At 40.6% G+C, this 19,584-nt stretch overlaps 1 protein-coding gene across 3 annotated transcripts in view; it reads right to left on the reverse strand.

The window, feature by feature from the left end:
- Nucleotides 1-19,584, reverse strand: part of PROSER1 (proline and serine rich 1) — a 33,883-nt gene that overhangs the window by 6,031 nt on the left and 8,268 nt on the right. For 2 of the 3 annotated variants that reach the window (XM_066381093.1, XM_066381092.1), the window contains exons 3-10: nucleotides 17,789-17,857; nucleotides 15,394-15,488; nucleotides 13,632-13,725; nucleotides 8,027-8,137; nucleotides 5,970-6,053; nucleotides 4,604-4,682; nucleotides 3,239-3,334; nucleotides 1,914-1,958 (exon numbers count right to left, since the gene is read on the reverse strand). In XM_066381093.1, the coding sequence (XP_066237190.1) occupies nucleotides 1,914-1,958; nucleotides 3,239-3,334; nucleotides 4,604-4,682; nucleotides 5,970-6,053; nucleotides 8,027-8,137; nucleotides 13,632-13,725; nucleotides 15,394-15,488; nucleotides 17,789-17,857 (673 nt within the window). The remainder of the gene's footprint in view (nucleotides 1-1,913; nucleotides 1,959-3,238; nucleotides 3,335-4,603; nucleotides 4,683-5,969; nucleotides 6,054-8,026; nucleotides 8,138-13,631; nucleotides 13,726-15,393; nucleotides 15,489-17,788; nucleotides 17,858-19,584) is intronic. The other variant, XM_066381094.1, reaches the window with a different exon arrangement.

Consider the following 19,584-nt stretch of genomic DNA (forward strand, 5'->3'; position numbering starts at 1 on the left):
CAATGAACATTGGTATGCTGACTTTTCCTTTAATTCTTTCAAACCACCATCTAAAGTGAATAATAATACAAGAGCTTTAGGACGTCGCGTTCCTTATAGGGGCATTCAGGGCCTTCCAGGATTTATGCCAACCTCTCTAGTATTCTTCATCACCACTCTGTGAGTTGAACTTAATATTTTATTTATTTAAATGAATGACTATTTTTTGTTTGTTTGTTTTGTTTTGTTTTCTGAAACTGGAAACGGGGAAGCAATCAGACAGACTCCTGTATGCGCCTGACGGGGATCCACCCAGCATGCCCATCAGGGGGCAACGCTCTACCCATCTGGGGCGTTGCTCTGTCATAGCCAGAGCCATTCTAGCACCTGAGGCAGAGGCCATGGAGCCATCCTCAGTGACTGGGCCAACTTTGCTCCAATGGAGCCTTGGCTGCGGGAGGGGAAGAGAGACAAAGAGAGGAAGGAGAAGGGGAGGGGTGGAGAAGCAGATGGGTGCTTCTCCTGTGTGCCCTGGCCGGGAATTGAACCCGAGACTCCTGCCGACGCTCCACCATTGAGCCAACTGGCCAGGGCTTGAATAACTATTTTTTAAAAAATTTATTTATTTATTTTACAGAGAAAAAGCAAGAGTCAGAGAGAGGGATAGATAGGAACAGACAGACAGGAACACAGAGATGAGAAGCATCAATCATCAGTTTTTCGTTGTGGCACTTTAGTTGTTCATTGATTGCTCTCTCATATGTGCCTTGACGGGGGTGGGGAGCTACAGCAGACCAAGTGACCCCTTGCTAGAGCCAGCGACCTTGGGTTCAAGCTGGTGAGGCTTGCTCAAACCAGATGAGCCCAAGCTGGTGACCTCGGAGTCTAGAACGTGGGTCCTCCGCATCCCAGTCCGATGCTCTATCCACTGCGCCACCGCCCGGTAAGGCTGAACTTAAGTTGAGTATTTTAGATACTCAATCTATACAGTTTTTCCTCCAAGCTTGTTGCATGCTGGTGATTCCTTGAGACGCTAGCCCTCAACTCATGTCCCTGGCCTGATCTTCTTTCAGCAGCTATTCTACACAAGTGACCAGTCTTGGCCTGCACTGTGGATTTTCTAGTATTTTGCAAAGATCCACAAACCAGAAATAAAAAGTGACAGGCCTCAGTGCGCCCTGTGCCTCTTGCTAAGCAGCCCCAGGACAGTGCCAGTGGTCACAGCCCTAGTTCACAGGAAAGCCTCTCATAGGTGCCCCCACATCCAGTAGAAACAACGACGAACCAAAGATCCAATAGTATCTGGCTTAATGTTTTTCTCAGAAAGGGGTTAATACACCCTACATGTTTACATACACAAAAAAATACGGAGGCCTCCACTATCACGTAATGTAAAGTGAATGTGGACACAATCCACACGGCAGTTAGACTACACTGAAAACTTTGCATATATGATACAAAGGCATAGAGTTCACTTTAAATCCAGTCAGCAGGTGCATTTCATGTTGCATGGGTAAAATATACCACTATGAAGAATTTTCTTTTTTAAAATTGAACTTATTGGGGTGACACTGGGTAAGAGAATTATACAGGCTTCAGTTTCCCGACTTCACAACACGTCTCTGTACACTGTACTGTGTGTTCACCGCCCCCAATTCGAGTACTCATGCGTCACCATTCATTCCCTACACAGACCTCCACCGCCCCATCCCACCCCCAGCAGTCACCACACTGCTGTTTGTGTCCGTGAGTTTCCTCTTTTGTCCTTTTCTGCTTAAGACTTTTAGTACTGATCAGTTAAATTCTTTAATGAGGAACTTGACGCAAAGCATAAAGATTCCAAAAACAATCAACAAAAATTAATTCTGTGAATAACATCAGAGCAGACGATCAAGACTGACATCAGTTATCTCTGAATCAAATTCGGTACTTACTTTGATTCTGTGTAGATTTTGACTGATGACAAAGATCTTCACTTTCTATATAAAAATAAACAAACATATAAAAAGTTGATTTCAAGCTATAGTCAAATTATTTACCCCATAATTATAATAATCAGCAATTAGCATCAATATGTAAATTCTATGTTAGAAAAATTATGCCTATGATGTGGGTGGGTAGGAAATAAAAATCATACTAGTAACTATATACAGAATGGTAAGGTTTTGAATAATTAATCTGACTCTGGCCAGCTGGCTCAGTGGATAGAGCACCAGCACGGCATATGGACATCCTGGGTTTGATTCCCAGTAAGGCCACACAGGAGAAGCAACCATCTGCTTCTCCACCCCTCTCTTTCCCTCTTTTCTCTCTCTTCCTCTTCCTGCAGCCAGTGGCTCAGATTGGCTCAAGCATGGCCCCGGGTGCTGAGGATAGCTTGGCTGGTCCAAGCATGTCAGCCTCAGGTACTAATAGCTTGGTACTAGAGCATCAGTCCCATCCAGATGGGGTTGCTGGGCGGATCGCGGTTGGGGTGTAGGCAGCAGTCTGCCTCACTATCTCCCCTCCTCTTACATAAACAAACAGACAAACAAACAAATTAGAAACACTATAAAGTAATTTGAGAGTAAGATAGTACAGATAATAACATTTTATAGTGTTGGGGGTTTACTAAGCAAAAAATAAAACTCAGAGGAGTCAAATAAGTAACAGCTGATCAAAATAAAAATTAAACTTTTGTAAAAGACACAAATAAAAATGTTAAGATAAATCAGCCTTATCAGACTGGCAGAAGTTAAAAACCTAGTAATATTTCATGTTGAAAGGGTGTGGAGAAAGAGTATACTCGTACATTCTCACCAGCAGGTATAAATCAATAGTCTTCCAGGAGAAAGGTTTGACAATAAATAGAAAAAAATACTTATAATTTATATCCCAAGTTCCCAACAGACCCAGGGAAAAGGCTGAAGTGGAAAGTGCTGGGGGCAGTCTAAGCCCCTCTCAGCACCTCCTCACAAGACTTTCTTCCCATGGTAGGATTAATTTGCCCAAATGGTGACATTCGTAAGTCAATTACACTTTTTCTGTCCAAGTTTCCTGCTCACAAGAAATGCTTCTTCTTTCTACAACTTGCTTATGTTCACACATGCAGGCCAGCGCTCTCCAGTGGAACCTGTATGTTACGTTCAGACCCAACATCGGTGCTGAGGCTTGTACTCGCTCTGCTATGACACACCATTTCAAACCATTACACCTCCAGTGTGCATCTGTGTATGAATAATTTACCTATTGTGAACACCCCGTAATAACCTTAGCTTACCTGTTCCCACTGGATTGGGAGTGTATGGAGGTGGAGGGGGTACACCTGGAGCTAGGACATTGGCTAATGGCACCAGACCTGCATTGTTGTAAGCACCTAAAATAAAAATGTGACAGAAAAAAATACATAATTTAGTACCATTTTGTGGCCTGGAGTTCAAACTATACTAATGCACCTATCTAACTCACTTTAAAACTGTGCTCTCTCAGAGATGCACTGCATGTGGAGGTCTGGGCCCAGGACAAAGGGAGCACCACACACAGCAGCTGGAGGATCCCGTTCCCAGCACTGAACCTGGACTCCAGGCACAAGGCACTAAACAGCATGGCAGGTAGAGCCTGCTGCATTCAATTACCTGTCCTTTCTGTCAGGAACATACAGCTGATCACCTACAGTTAAATGCGCTAATGATGCCTTTGAACAGCGACTATCAAAAAGGGATACCTGAGTACCTGCAGCTTAATTATAAGAATCTGTGTTCAAATTTTGGGTTTTTTTCCGAACATAATCTCAAATTATTTCACGATAATTAGAATTGTTTTGTTAAAATGTAATTTTTTTTTTTTTTTACTCAGAGCCAAAGTAGATTAGAGTGAAGTTTTCCAAGTTTGTTTTCTCAAGTAAAGCAAATGTATGATAGTGAAAGAGTGTCCATCTTAACCCATGAGCAAAATATAAAGTACTGTATACAAAGTGGAATACAGTCTTTAGAAGAGAAGTCAGTGAAGTATCTGAATACCATCCTAGGACTCTGCATCAATTAGCATTAAATATAAGATTTTTAAATTGTTTTTGAAAGTTTTATATTCTGCAAGGTGTTTCCACACACAAAACAGACCAGTTTGGTGAGTGCATGCCCATGAAAAGATGATCAGGACAGCAGCAAAACAGGCTCAACACACACAGCACCAGCAAGTCACTGATCTTCAGTCTGGGGAGAGAGAGCAGACTCCCAGACAGCTGGTAAGGAGTCTGGCAGAGTCTCTTCGGAGAAAGAGGCAGCAGATGTAGTAATGACCAAGGGCACTTGCAAGGACAAATTATATAAATAAACCTAAGAAAAAGTTATACAAAAAACTTCGACCCAAACAAATGTGAACCTGTAATTTACCAATGCAAACTCAAAAAGAAAGAAAAAAGGGATGTAAGATGATTTACCCAAGAGAAACCTATGATAATAAATAATAGGAATTTATAATTCATTCACTAAAAGGAAAATATCTAAATAAACTCTGCTGCATTAGACCAAGACACTGTAGAGGACTTTGACAAAGTTACACTCATTGTAGCACATATACCACCAACATTTACTTCCAATTTAATAAGTGAAGAGCAAAATGATAAAAATGTAATAAAAATCCTTACTTGGTGCAATTGTTGCATGTGGCCGGCATGGAGGTATTGGATAAGGAACGGGTTTATGTGGATTGTATGTTGAAGGAGGCTACATGAGAAGCAAATTACAGTAGTTAGAGAAAACCAAGCAAGCAATCTGCTGGCAAAACAAAACACAACTTGATTTGAAACACTCAGTCCTAAGAGGCAAAAAATGCCACAAAGCTAACACTACTGGATCAACAACCCGTGGCACAAATAAGGACAATCTCTTTGCTTTAAAAAATGTGCTTCCTACTAAATTCCGAAGGTAGATCTTGCCAGAGACTGTTATAGAGGTGTTTATTTTTTCATTTCCGCATCAAATCATCTCCAGTAAGGGTCAGATCTTATCCTACCCAGCAAAGTGCTCTCTGGCCTACCAGTTTAATTCAAGGAGTCCTACCTCCTCCTATGTAATACAAAAAATGCACTAGCTTTTGGCTACCCAAGAACCCCCCAAATCCATCTAGGAATTCATATGAACATTCTCACCCTCTTATCTCCTGCTGGGAGAAAAACAGCACTGTGTTCTGTGGCATTCAGCATTCTGACAAATCTAGCAGAATGCAGACTGGAATTATAAATCAGTATTTTAATATTTTTGCCTTTTGAACCCCGTAAGTCTTTTATCTTCAATGGAGCTTATATAAATAACAAAGAACATTAAAAAAGATGGTCTCTAAGGACCAGAGATATCAGTGCTTTAATGAAAGAGGGAGAGAGAGAGACAGCGCAGGAGGAAGCCCGCGTGCTGCAGGAAGGGCGCTCACCCCTCTGGTGCAGTGGGACAGTCTTTCTCGCTCTCACAATGGCAGTCCTGTGGGATGTACTAGTATTGTGCAAAAACTATGATCTGTGACTATTCTGCTATAAACAACTGCCATGGGGGTTCTTATGAAGCGGACAGGCAGGAACAGCAGGGTGGCAGTGTGGAGCTCTGTCCTTCAGCGCACAGGACCATCTTCTGTTCAGTTTATATTCCAATCAATTATAATCATTCACTTGAAAAAACTCTGAACCTCCTGGCTCTGTCCTGTTTTACTAACACTAATACTAAGTAGGCAAATTACAACCTTAGTTAAAGTGAACTCTCCATACACCATACCCTCTAAAGATAAATGTGGCTGGAGAAAAAAGTAAAAACAAATTGTCTGCTTTCACTTTAAAATAAAACATTAAACTCAAAAGGGCCCTTAGCACTGTTAACTAACTATACTATACTGCCCTAGACCATGCACTTCTGAGGACTTTTTGTATACTTTGAACTTAACCCAAAAGCAGAATTTGTGCTTTGAAGGCAGAAAACTCCATGTAAGACTTATAACTTATTTCACTACTTATTTTCTAAACTTACTGGTTTGGACGGTCCAAGAATCCGTGCAGCTATTCCTTTGCCTTCATTGGTACATTCTTCACCATCTTTTTTCAAAGGGGTTCCCTATTTAAAAAGAAAATAAAAATACTCAATGCTTTAAAAAAAAAACCCAGACAAACCCCCCGACACACACACTATATAGGTGTATTTCATTTTATCACTCTTTTCTTTACTGCACTTCACCGGTGCTGTGTTTGTCACAGTGAAGGGAAGACTCCACCAACAAGAAGATACAGCCTGCTTCACTGTGGTGGTGGGGGATCGACCTGCAGTGCTCTGTACCTACCAGTACAGGTCTGCCTGTACTGCAGTGAGCAGGACCTACCCAGTAGGGGTTTAGCGACTTGGACTGCAGACCCAGTGCTGCCTTGGATGCACAAGCCTGTTAAGTCCTCAACACTCCTCTATCCCAGAACCCTCCTCACATGTACAGAGGCACTCAGAAGGATGCATAGTACACATGAGGATCATAGAAGAACAGCATCAAGTATGTTTTAATTTCTTCTCTCCACAATACTGCAACCAGAAACGGACTTCCAATGCATATGTATAATACAATATTCCAAGAATCACAGACTACCTGTATTACAGTTGAAACTGGATGACAAAAAAAATGGTGTTCTCAATGAGTACTAAGTGTGACAGTTTATATTGTACAAGGGGAAATGAGACCTCACTCAAGGCTCCTACAGACCAGAATAAGCTGGCAGACTATTACATTGTGTCCACTCAATTGTTTGAGTCCCTAAATGGCTGGAAGCCAATTTCCAAGATGGCCCCAATGATCCTCACCTCCAACACTCCCTGTGCAGTCTCCTTCCAGAATGAATGGGGCTAAACCAGTGCTGGTCAACCTGGTCCCTACCGCCCCCTAGTGGGCATTCCAGCTTTCACGGTGGGTGGTAGTGGAGCAACCAAAGTAAAAATAAAAAGATAAATTTAACTATAGTAAGTTGTTTTATAAAGATTTATTCTGCCAAACTTAGCGAAAATCCAATATAAAGTACTTGGTAAGTAATTATTATTATATGCTTTAACTTGCTGTAACTCTGCTTTATAAATTTTATACTTCCCTACTTTATAAATCACCAGTACTGTGGAACCAGTGGGCGGTTAGAAAATTTTACTACTAATAGATACAAAAGTGGGCAGTAGGTATAAAAAGGTTGACTACCCCTGGGCTAAACTATACAACAGTCCAGAAATGATGGCACTTGACTTCCAAGGCCAAATCATAAGAGGCAACACAGACTCCACTTATCTTGTTCTACATTACTGGTTCTGATGGAAGTCAGCTGCCCTGTCACGAAGCGCTCAACCAGCACGCAAAAATCCTGACGGTGGAGTACAAAGACCCCTTACCAACAACCAACAGTAACTTGCCTGGCATGTAAGTGAGCCACTCTGAAACCACAGTCTGGAGTTCAATCAAGCCTTCAGATGGCTGCAGCCACACAAGAAACCCTGAGACAGAACCATGCAAAATCCCTCCCAGATCCCCAGATCACAGCAACTGCATGAGATAATAAATATTCATGGCTTTAACCCACTAAGTTTTAAGGTTGTTTATTACACTGCAATAAAAAAGGCCATTCTTTGAAACAGTTTACCAAGAAGTTTAGAAACGCTGGATGATAGAAAACTAAGTTTCTTTCTTACGAGACATCTCAGAGCCTTCATTATACAATGGGGTTCTCCAGGAAGGAAACTGTATGCAGCCTACCACACATACTTAACCATGACACTGTCCAAGAAGACTGAGAATCTGAGAGATGCTCCCTTACTAAATGTAAGCCAGTGCTTCTAAAATACCGGGAAAACAAAGCAAAATCATCCTCTTTTCAGTCTGGCTTGGACATTTTACATAAATACTTTTTAACATCACTTATATATAAATTTTCAATTTATGAACAAAGTTGCTGACATAAAATTCCTTTGTTAGAAACCTCATCAACTGGCCTTTTAACTATCATAACTAGTCTGAATTACACATCTGTCCACAAGAGTTCCCAATACAGCCATAAAAGGATGCTTACTGGGAAAATTCCATTTATGCGACTTGGTTTGCCTTTGGGGTATGGATTTCCTGGGATCGTCCCACAGGAAGATATCATAGCGTGAGGAGCTTTGCAGCCACCCTTGAAAGCCTATGACATAAAAAAGAAGAGAGTGGTTTAAAAAAAAAAAATCAAACAAACTCATAAAGTTAAGTATACTGGATTTTGGAAAGCCCCACTGAAAACCATGAATTAAAGAACAGCATCACATTCATTGTGCTCACAGATCAATCAGCAATCACAGTGGTGTGAACATGAGCAAAGTTAATAGTAAAATCACTTCATTTAAATAGAATTACTAAAATGGTAACATAATGTTTTTAATGCTACAAAAGATTCCTATACAAAGATATTTTCACAATGTATTTTGTAAACTGTGTGCAAAAAAGCCATTTATTATTGAATATGTCCCATTTCTCCAAAGACGAAGAAATAACATAGTCCCACTCTACAAACACCAACCTCATGTTACAGACAAGGCAAAGAGATCATGGACACGAAAGAGAATGGTTTCCATTCTGAAGAAGTTGTCTGTTTTTTCAAATTATAAAAGAAAGTTTATTTAGAAAGTTACAGCAGTAGTAGGAATGAGCCAGCTGGGCTTTACAGGTTCAGGAAACAAGTTACAGAAACAAAATAAGGAACTGGTGGAGCTTAGGAGAGAGAAGGGTAAAGGTAACACACCTGGGGGTAGAGGGAAGGGAAAGGGGCAGTTGTGCTTCCGAGAGGGAGAAGTGTCCATCCTGAAGAAGTTTATAACTTTAGTGGAGGAAACACAAACAAATAACATGGCACATGGGTGTCTAAAAGCTGTACCATTGAGAAAGTAAGTCATCTGAGTTCAACATGATGCTGAATAACTTTGAGATATGTTGAGGGATGGGATTTTGGTCTAGTTTGTTTATTACTGCATCCCAGCATCCAAAATGGTGCCTAACACACACTGAGTTACTGCTTCATAAATACTTATTAAATAAATGAAAAACATTGTAATAGGTGACATACATTCCACTAGATCTATACTGTATTATAGGAATATTAAATTATGTATCAATAGCTACATTTTAAAATACATATGATGTTATGTATTCTGTTGTAGAGTTTTATAAATTACTTTTATAAATTCATTGACAACACATATAATTAGCTATATAATCTATCCCCTCCTACTATTATACCCCAACCCTAAAACTCATCTCAATTTTGGGATATTATGTATAAATAAATGCCCTTATATATATTAATTTGCACATTTCTATTTACTTCCTTAGAATAAATTCCTACATTGCATTTTGGGGTCAAAAGGTATGAACATCTTAAAGGCTCTTCAAGTTTATCTTCCAGAAAGCTGTACTGCTTTACAATGACAAGAGGGACTAGTCCACAGAACACTCAGGCCCAGATTTTTTTTTTTTTGTATTTCTCTGAAGTTGGAAATGGGGAGGCAGCCAGACAGACTCCCGCATGCGCCAGACTGGGATCCACCTATCCACCCGGCACGCCCACCAGGGGGCGACACTTCGCCCATCTTGGGGCGTCGCTCTGCCACAACCAGAGCCATTCCAGCACCTGAGGCAGAGGCCACAGAGCCATCCTCAGCGCCCGGGCAATCGCTGCTCCAATGGAGCCCCAGCTGCGGAAGGGGAAGAGAGAGACAGAGAGGAAGGAGATGGGGATGGGTGGAGAAGCAAATGGGTGCTTCTCCTGTGTGCCCTGGCCGGGAATCGAACCCAGGACTCCTGCACGCCAGGCCGACGCTCTACCACTGAGCCAACCGGCCAGAGGCCCAGATTATTTTTGAGAAAGGAAGTGACATGATCAGAATGTCTTACTAGAAAAACAACTACAGCCCTGACCGGATAGATAGCTCGGTTGGCTGGAGCATCATGCTGAAGCACAGAAATTGTTAGTTTGATCCCCGGTCAGGGCATTTACAGGAACAGATTAATGTTCCTGTCGTCTCTGTCTCTGTCTCTCTGTCTCTCTCCTTTCCTCTCTAAAATCAATAAACATTAAAAAAAAAAAACCAAAAAACTATAGCAGATACCTTAAAGAACTTAGTCAAAAAAACCAAGGAACTTATTAATGAAAAGTGGGTTCACAGGAAGACAAGTTCCCATAATTTATGCCTGTAAAAACTACTGGGGGTTGAGGCTCAGGGAGACAGAGGTCTGCTGGAGTCCCAGACACTGCCATTACAGGGACCACATCCAGACTTACTCAGACTCATTCTCTCTGAGCTCCAGAGAGGCCTGCTGGAGTCCCAGACACTGCCATTACAGGGACCACATCCAGACTTACTCAGACTCATTCTCTCTGAGCTCCAGAGAGGCCTGCTGGAGTCCCAGACACTGCCATTACAGGGACCACATCCAGACTTACTCAGACTCATTCTCTCTGAGCTCCAGAGTTGGGGCAGCAGTTTGAAAGGTGCCAGGGACAGATGGAAAGAAAGTAAATTGTTTTGCACCAGTGTGAGTGCCAAGATAGGTAGCACTCTCCCAGACAGAGTGAGGGGGAGGCCATTGCTCCTTTGCTAAGCCCTCTCCCTACAGAACCTGCAGGTGGGCATTATATCTGAGTCTCCATCAACCTAACACTGTTTTTCCAACCCCTATGATTCCCTGAGACTCTGACATACCCAACTTGCAGGCCCATCCAAGCTTCCAGTGGCTTTTCCATTCTAACTGATTGTTTTGGCTCAGGCTTCAGACTTCCCAAAATCTTTCAAAATTTCACAAACCCCAAATAAACGCATCAGGCCTCCGGGTGCTCCATACCTCTTCCTGGGCAGCCCCAAGCCCAACACTAGTGGCAGCCAGCCTTGGTCACAGCCTAGCCTCTCCCAGGCACCTCTGAACCTAGCACAAGAGGAAACCAAATGCAGATGACTTTGGAGCTCAGGTGGCCCTAGGCAGGGCACAAGCAGCAGCTTACCGTGGCCTGTACCTCCCAAGAAGCGCAAGAACCAAATCACCCAGTAGCCAGCTTCAGATTACACCTGAGCACCACCCAACCACCTCCATAAACGACACACTCAAAGAACAGACTCAGCAGGAGCCAGAGCCTCACTAAAGTGAATTCTGCTACACAGAGTCAAAGCCTGCACAACAGCTCCTCAGCTGTAGTCACGGACAGTCCTTACAACCAGTCAGCCTGAGGGTCAGTGCCTCCCAAAAGGAATCAAGGTTCAATTTCACACGAGAGTGCATACAATACACAAAAGACACACACAGAGCACCTGGCTCAGGTGACCAGGAACACTATGTCACTGGGCCCCACAGGATACTACATAAGGCTACTTGACTAAGACTGGAAAACAGTCAGATATTAAGAATAACTGCAATAAAGAATACATCAGAGAACTGGTTTTCAACCTTTTTACACTTGGAGACCAGTGAAAATAGAATTATTTTGGGGACTGCTAAGACAGAAATCACCCTGAGTGCAGGCAAATTCAACTAAGATCATTAGCTCTATAATCTTTACACAGTATCAAGGTGGTTAATTCAGTAAAAACACTGCATTAGAGAAAAGCAAAAAACGAGATAAAGCAGATCAAATCAGTGATTTGAAAGATAGCAGAAATCAACTAATCAGAACAGCACAATAAGAAAAAAAAATCCAAAAAAATGAGGATAGTTTAAAGAGTCTCTGGGAACATCAGGCGTAACCTGATTTGCATCACAGAAGTAACAGAAGCTGATAGCAAGAGCAAGGAATTGAAAATCGATTTGAAGAAATAATGACAAACATATCCTAACTTGATGAAAGCAACATACAAGTCCAGGAACACAAAAACGTCCAGGAACACAGAGACTTCCAAAAAAGATGAATCCAAAGAGGTCAACACCAAGACACATCACAATTAAAATGCAAAAGGTTAAAGAAATGCCCTGCCCAGTTGGCTCACCGGTAGAGCGTCAGCCCGGCATGTGGAAGTCCTGGGTTCAATTCCTGGTCGGGGCACACAGGAGAAGCTCCCATCTGCTTCTCCACCCTTCCCCCCTCTCCTTCCTCTCTGTCTCTCTCTTCCTCTCCCGAAGCCAAGGCTCCATTAGAGCAAAGTTGGCCCAGGCGCTGGGGATGGCTCTGCCTCAGGCACTAGAATGGCTCCGACCACAACAGAGCATCGCCCCCTAGTGGGCATGCTGGTGGATCCCGGTTGGGGACATGCAAGAGTCTGTCTGACTGCCTCCCCACTATTAACTTTGGAAAAAAATAAAAAATAAAAAAAAATTTTTTTAAAAAGGTTAAAGACAGAGAATCTTAAAAGCAGCAAGAGAAAAGCTGTTAGTTACATACAAGGGAGCTCTAGGAGGACTGTCAGCTGATTTCTTAACAGAAACTTTTCCAGCCAGAAAGGAATGGCAAAATATATTCAAAGTGATGAAAAGCAAGGACCTACAACCAAGATTACTCAACAAAGCTGTCATTTAGAACTGAAGGAAAGATATAGAGCTTCTCAGACAAGAAAAAGCTAAAGGAGTTCATCACCACCAAACCATTATTTCATGAAATGTTAAAGGGTCTTCATTAAGAAAACACAAAAAGATTTAAAAAGTGAATTAAATGGCAATAAATATAATAACTATCGATAATTGAATCTAAAAGGAAAAAAAACAAAATAAAGGAACAAGCAGAACAGAAACAGACTCACAGAGACCATTTTGACGATTATCGGGGGATGAGTGAAAAAGGTGAGGGAGTAAGAAGTACAAACCGGTAGTTACAGAACAGTCGCAGGAATGGAAAGCACAGCACGGGGAACGTAGTTAATAATATTGTAATACCCGTGTATGGCACAAGATCTACTGAGATGATCACTTAGTAAGTTATATAATGTCTAATCACTGGCTGTACACCTGAAACTAATATAATATTGTAGGTCAACTGAAGAACAAAAAATGATAAAAATATGTGCGCTCAGATACAACTTCTGCTATAGAATTTATGACTAAGGCAAAGTTCTCTATTCTCCCTGAGCTTAGTAAAAAGTGTAAGAATTAAATAGGATTGGGCTGCAAAGCCCTTGTCTTACTTAAGCAGGTTTTAATTACTAATTCAGTTTGCAGCCATCAGAATCCTAAGGGGAAAAAATTCCTAAATATAACTACCTTGGATGACAAATCCAGTTTTCTAGGCTTGGGTAAGTACTACTTCTCCCACTTAGAGATTTTAAATTAATAAACTGGGATTTTGCTTTATTACTCAACTCTTATGAATTTGAGTAATATAAGCTTAGTGTCAAAGCAAATTTAAAAAGTCAAGTTCCTAAATACAAAATTAAAGACAAAAGCTTGGAGCCATGGCAAAGCCACCAAGGACTAAGAACAGATCCCCCATTTATTCAGGCTCAAGCAATTGGCTTCTAACTCTGAAGCCACTTGTTCACCCGCCAGTGTCTCTCTCACTCAGCTCCATGTCTCTGCCAGAGACTGCAGGTATGCCGTCCTTAACCAACTGCAATGCCGCAGTCAGGGTATTCATCAAAGTTAATACAGGAATACGACTGGCGCCTTTCTCTTCACCCACATGCAGAAAAACCAATATACCATTTGTAAAGCAATCTTGAGATTATTACCTGCTCAAGTACTCTCTTGCATCGCTTCTTCTCAGACATATTTATCCTGAATAAATCTTCAATGGGTCGTGAATTTTGTGCATCCACAATGTTTCTACAAAAGAAATACAATTTAGCTTTTAATTTAAAAACTGGACAACATAAAGAGTCCAACAACTGTTGTTCACCACACAAATTTTCCGAGCAAGCTTTTCTCCATGAATAGGGAGAAAACTGCGATGAATAATTAATTGGTGAATATAAATTACATGTTATACAAAGATGGTAAATATAAAAACAGGTTTATCTGGTTACCTCAAAGTAACAAAGTAATACTACAAATCATGTTCACTATTTTTTTTTTTCTAAAGTTGGAAATGGGAGGCAGACAGACTCCCGCATGCGCCCGACCGGAATCCACCTGGCACGCCCACCAGGGGACGATGCTCTGCCCATCTGAGGTGTCGCTCTGTTGCAACCAGAGCCATTCTAGCGCCTGAAGCAGAGGCCACAGAGCCATCCTCAGCACCCGGGCCAACTATGCTCCAATGGAGCCTTGGCTGCGGGAGGGGAAGAGAGAGACAGAGAGGAAGGAGAGGGGGAGGGGTGGAGAAGCAGATGGGCGCTTCTCTTATGTGCCCTGGCCGGGAATTGAACCTGGGACTCCCACACGCCAGGCCGACGCTCTACCACTGAGCAAACCGGCCAGGGCCTAATGTTCACTATTCTGAGATTCTTGAAAACATACCCTTTTCAGTTGAGTGTAAGGAGAGCTATGGCAACAGAACAAACCCATTTGTTTAATGCATGCAAGTTATGACTGATCTAAAGGTAAAGTTGTACCTCATGCTAAAAAACTTGAATTTTTTGGACATCTATACATTAAAATGCATATGCTATAAATAAACAACTTACAGACCTTTTCACATATGCAGAAGAGGAGGTCCCTTTTTCTCTGAGCTTACATTCATCATAATCATTTATTAAATGTTATGCTAGGTGTTTTCACACATCTAACAGTATTTAAAGTTATATACCCCAGTAAGTAGGTGATATCCTTATTTTACAGTTGAGGAAAATAAGGCCCAGAAAGATTAAGTACAAATTAAGCAAAAAAAAAGAGTCAGAATGTGGCCAAACCTAACTAGAAATTTTATGGTTTTATCAGCAAGCCTTTCAAGTTATTCACAGTAGGACAGCAAAGCAAGTCATTAATATAAAGATAAATCAAAATAAATAAATTTGATCAATCCCATTGTTTTATAAGTTATAATCGTGTAAGAAATACATTAGCTATTTTCATACAAGAATTCAGCTTTGCCTGACTAGGTTGTGGCACAGTGGATAGAGCATTGGACTGGGGGATTGGGATCAGGAGGACCCAGGTTTGAAACCCCGAGGTTGCCTGCTTAAGCACAGGCTCATCTGGCTTGAGCGTAGGGTCACAGACATGACCCCATGGATGCTGGCTTGATCAAGGGGTTACTCACTCTGCTGTAGCCCCCACTCAAGGCACATATGAGAAATCAATCAATGAACAACTAAGGAACCGCAACGAAGAATTGATGCTTTTCATCCCTCTCCCTTCCTGTCTGTCTGTCTGTCCCTATCTGTCCCTCTCTCTAACTCTCTGTGTAAAAAATAAGAATTCAGCTTTATGCTTTCATAGATTTTACTAGAGTTCCATTTACTAATGCAATTCTGATACATTAATAAACAGAGTTAAAAGACACTTAAAAACCCTCCAAAAATGTCCTCCAATGAAATAAAAAGACATACTTACGAAGCTAACAGTTCAAGAGCAACTAACTTGTCTTTACTAAAGGTGAAACAGTTGAGTATATTGACCACTTCTGCCGGGTGAACAGCCACCATTTTCTGTCAACATAAAAAATAAATTTAATTTCAACATGAGAAATTTTTAAGCCAGAAATTGCCATTTTGGAGGAATGTTCGTATTATAAATAATGTTCATAATAAAAATATTTGAGGTGAAGATTGGTTACTCAAAAGTAAGCTCTGACTAGTGTGGGAATTAAACTTTGGCTTTTCAATGTAAGTATTTCAAAAAAAGACCTTAGTTCCTCTATGAGCTCTTTTTAAAGCTATATTTCTCAATATGTTCATCTACAGAAAAAAAAATTACACTGACTTTCCTCAGATAAGATAAAAATAAGATAGTTATAAATATGGGAGAGCTATTGTACTAGGTATGCCATAATGCCATAATCAGCACTTCCTGAAGTGAGGTCCATGATGCTGACGGAGGTATTAGAAGTGAGTGCTAGTGTCACACCAGTCAAGAAAGAGATGTGCTAAACAAGTTTTTACTGTAGAACTTTCTTAAGTCTTAAGTAAATGTGATTGTGGCATCCCAAGATTGTGTGGGATATTACATAACTTATTTGACCAAGATTCCTTACTTTTGAAGAGCAGGAAGAAGATCTGGCCAATTATAGATCTATGTTAAAGTGGAAAAAATTCAAAGGCACAGCCCATGTAAGATCAGTTAGAATCACCATCCAAACCAGTCCTAAAGTGTGGAGCAGTGGTTTCATGTGCCACCTAAAGAATTGGTAAAACTAGCCCAGGCAGGTTGGCGCAGTGGTAGAGCGTTGGTCAACCATGTGGAAGTCCTGGGCTTGATTTCCTGGTCAGGGCACATAGGAGAAGCAACCACTCTAACCCCTCCCCCGCCATCTTTCTCTCTCTTCCCTTCCCATAGCCACGGCTCAAATGGTTCAAGCAAAGTTGGCCTTGGGCACTGAGGATGGCTCCATGGCCTCACCTCAAGTGCTAAAATAGCTCAGTTGCTGAGCAACAGAGCAGCAGCTCAAACAGGCAGAGCATCGCCTAGTAGGGGGTTCACCCGGTGTTTCCTGGTCAGGGCACAAGTGGGAGTCTGTCTCTGCCTCCCTGCGTCTCACTTAAAAAAAAAAATTGGTAAAACTATATACCCCTTTGCATGTTTTTAAACTGATAAATAAACATTTACCAGAAGTTTAAATATTTGCAAAATATTGATTTCCTTAGTTATAAGTTTATTATATATTTGTAAGAGCCTTGGAACTACTGATTTAGCTCATTTATGAAAAGGTATTATGTAACCTAATCGTCAAAGTCAGTCTTCAGTGTGAATACAATCAAATCAAACTTTGTCAGAAAACATTGGGCTTAATTTAATTCAAATAAATTCATTATGTTGCACTTGTGTTAGCCTTCTCGCCTCTGAATTTTAATTGTAAAGAAGGTAAATAGGCAAGCAGGCCTCAGAGCTTTGTCATGAGTCTGCTGGCTTGGTAAAACAGGGTAAGGTTCCCACAGCATTTCTTACAGAAGCCCTCTGCTTTGCTCTCCCTCTCAGGAGACTGCACTGTCTGGTGGGCCCTTGGGGAAAGATCTTCACCCCCAGGTGATAGGTGGCTGGGTGAGATAATCCTTTCCTTATAAGGTAGAAAAAAGCAATTGTTAGCATGAACAGACCAAAACACTTTTTTTAGGCAAATTAGTTTAGGAAGTTAAGATACTCCATAAAAAAACTTCTGATATAGCCAGATACTGTTCAAATTTAGATGCCTCTGTTAATCTAGGCTCTAAACTGTGCAGTCCACACAGTAGCATGCCTGTGCCTATTTAAGTTAAAATTAAATAAATTGAAGGATACAATTCCTCAGGCAGTCCACACATATTTTAAGGGCTCAAAGGCACATGCAGCCAGTGGTTATCATACTAGATAGTGCAGTTAGAGAACATTTCCACTGTCACTGAAATTTCACTTGGATAGTGTTTGTCGAAAGAATGTAAGTATAAACCCATCTGACAATTCTTCTAAGACCAAATACAAATGGGTGAAGATATCCAAAAATGGAAGAAAGCACATTAAAATACTTAGAAATTCAAATCCTAAATTTTGCTTGCCTATAAACATTTTCTCCTCCAATTTGCCAATTAAGACCCTATGGTATCTGGTCTTAGAAGAATGGTCTGCAATTTAAATTTACAGTTTGAGAAGTTTTAATTTTTTAACGAAGTTACTTTGAATAATCAAAGTATAATAAAATTTAGGGTCAGTTTTTTTTTCAGCGCAAACCAATGACAACTTGAAATGAATTACAGAGAACTAGGGGAGAATCCAATATACTTAAATTCTACATTCTAAGGAAAAACAAGTTACTTACATGTTGTAATGCTTTCATTGCCTTTAACTGAGGCTCAGCCCAGGAGAAATATCTCAGTAAGTCAACCACCTGAAAGCAAAGAAGTAACTTAGCTCTTATGACATTGTGTTCACAAAAATTTCTGCAAGGTTATTTCAGTATTTTGAATTACTATACAAAATGTGCAGCCTGGGCTCAGATGACGAGGGGAAACATGGACCAGAGTTTAGGCTGTGTTCAGAGTAGCCTTGTGCAGTTACTTAAATTCAAGTCAACTGAAATAAAATCAAATAAAAAAATTTAGCTCCTTACTGGCACAAGCCACATTTTAAAGTGCTCAACAGCCATATGAAGCTGGTGGCTACCACAATGGGCAGTGAAGACAGGACATCTGCATCCTCACAGAAAGCCTTGGACAGCAACTGGTTTAAAAACAAAGAACAGTATAAGATACAGAAAAAAGGAGAGTACATAAAGAAAAGGTTGGAAAAGTACTATATGGAGACAAAATGTCAGCTTAGGGATATAAAGATTTACTATGAACGGAAAACTTAAAAATGCAGGGGAGACTGACAGTTTTGATCAATTACAAAAGGGTATTCAGTGGTGTGGTTTAGTGTAGGCTCACTAGTCTCTGCTCTTTAACTTGAATCTGGAGGGCATAATACTCAAATTCACACCACATAATAGCTATTCCCTAAAAAGGTTAAGAATCACCATGAATTACTCCAGCAGCTTCTAAATGGTAGGTCATTTTCAGAGCGCAGCTAGCCAGGCCCTCTCTCCCATTATCACCGGTGAACTTCAAACAAATGAGGGTGATATGGTGAGACAGCTAGTAAGAGGTGAGCAGGGCAGCCAGATCACAATATTAAAGTCTCTACATGGTCACTACCACCCTGGTAAAAGGCTTCAAGATGCTCCAGAAAACAACAACAAAAAGACTCAAGAACAGTCTAATAAAATTTGGGTTAATGAATTATATTACTGTGAGTTCCAGCCTGAAAATACATATATTAAGATCTCAGTTATTGTACAAAGGAAGGTTAATGTTAGAAACCAGAGTGATACTGTATAGAAGAATAAAAATACTTTTTACGCCTTATAAAAAGAAACAAAAACAGCAAATAAGTATTATGCATACTTTCTAGACAACTTGTTAAGAGTATATTGTATGTCCTTACCTTAATAGGAATGTACTTACTACATAACAAATGCTACCCGGCACTTTACCAGCTATAAAACTTTAAAAACTATAATGTCTGACACAGGAAGAAAAATTTTCACTATATAAAGTAGGCTTAGAATGTTACATCTTTAGAAAGTGGCTTAACAAAGTTTTTCATGACTTTAGCAAAGCAGAGTAACCACTAAGAAAAGCTTTCTACAAAGTTTCACACAGGCACACACACCACACACAAACAAAGGAAAAAAAAGATATCTATAAGAAACAATAAATCTTTTCAAAACATTTAAATTTTAAGAAAGAACAAGGTGACTGAAAAGTAATGACTGAAACACACTCATCAAATAGGCAGCAACCCAGACAAGCCACACAGCAGCTTTGGAAATTGAGCAGGCAGAGTCCCACAGGCTTATGCTTTGCACTTGGAACAGTGAGAAATAGATGAAAAGTTGGAGCATTTATTAATTCAATCCATAGATTCACACATTGTCTACCTACCTATGTTTCGACACTTTCCCAGACCTGTTCTCCAGATGTACATTTCTATTTTTGCCCTATTTGTCTATCAAACATCTTCCAGGTGCCAAGCAGGCTTTCCGTGTATATAGACATATACACATTTTTTTAAATT

Source organism: Saccopteryx leptura, chromosome 4, assembly GCF_036850995.1.
Source record: "Saccopteryx leptura isolate mSacLep1 chromosome 4, mSacLep1_pri_phased_curated, whole genome shotgun sequence".
In the NCBI taxonomy this organism is placed as follows: Eukaryota; Metazoa; Chordata; class Mammalia; order Chiroptera; family Emballonuridae; genus Saccopteryx; species Saccopteryx leptura.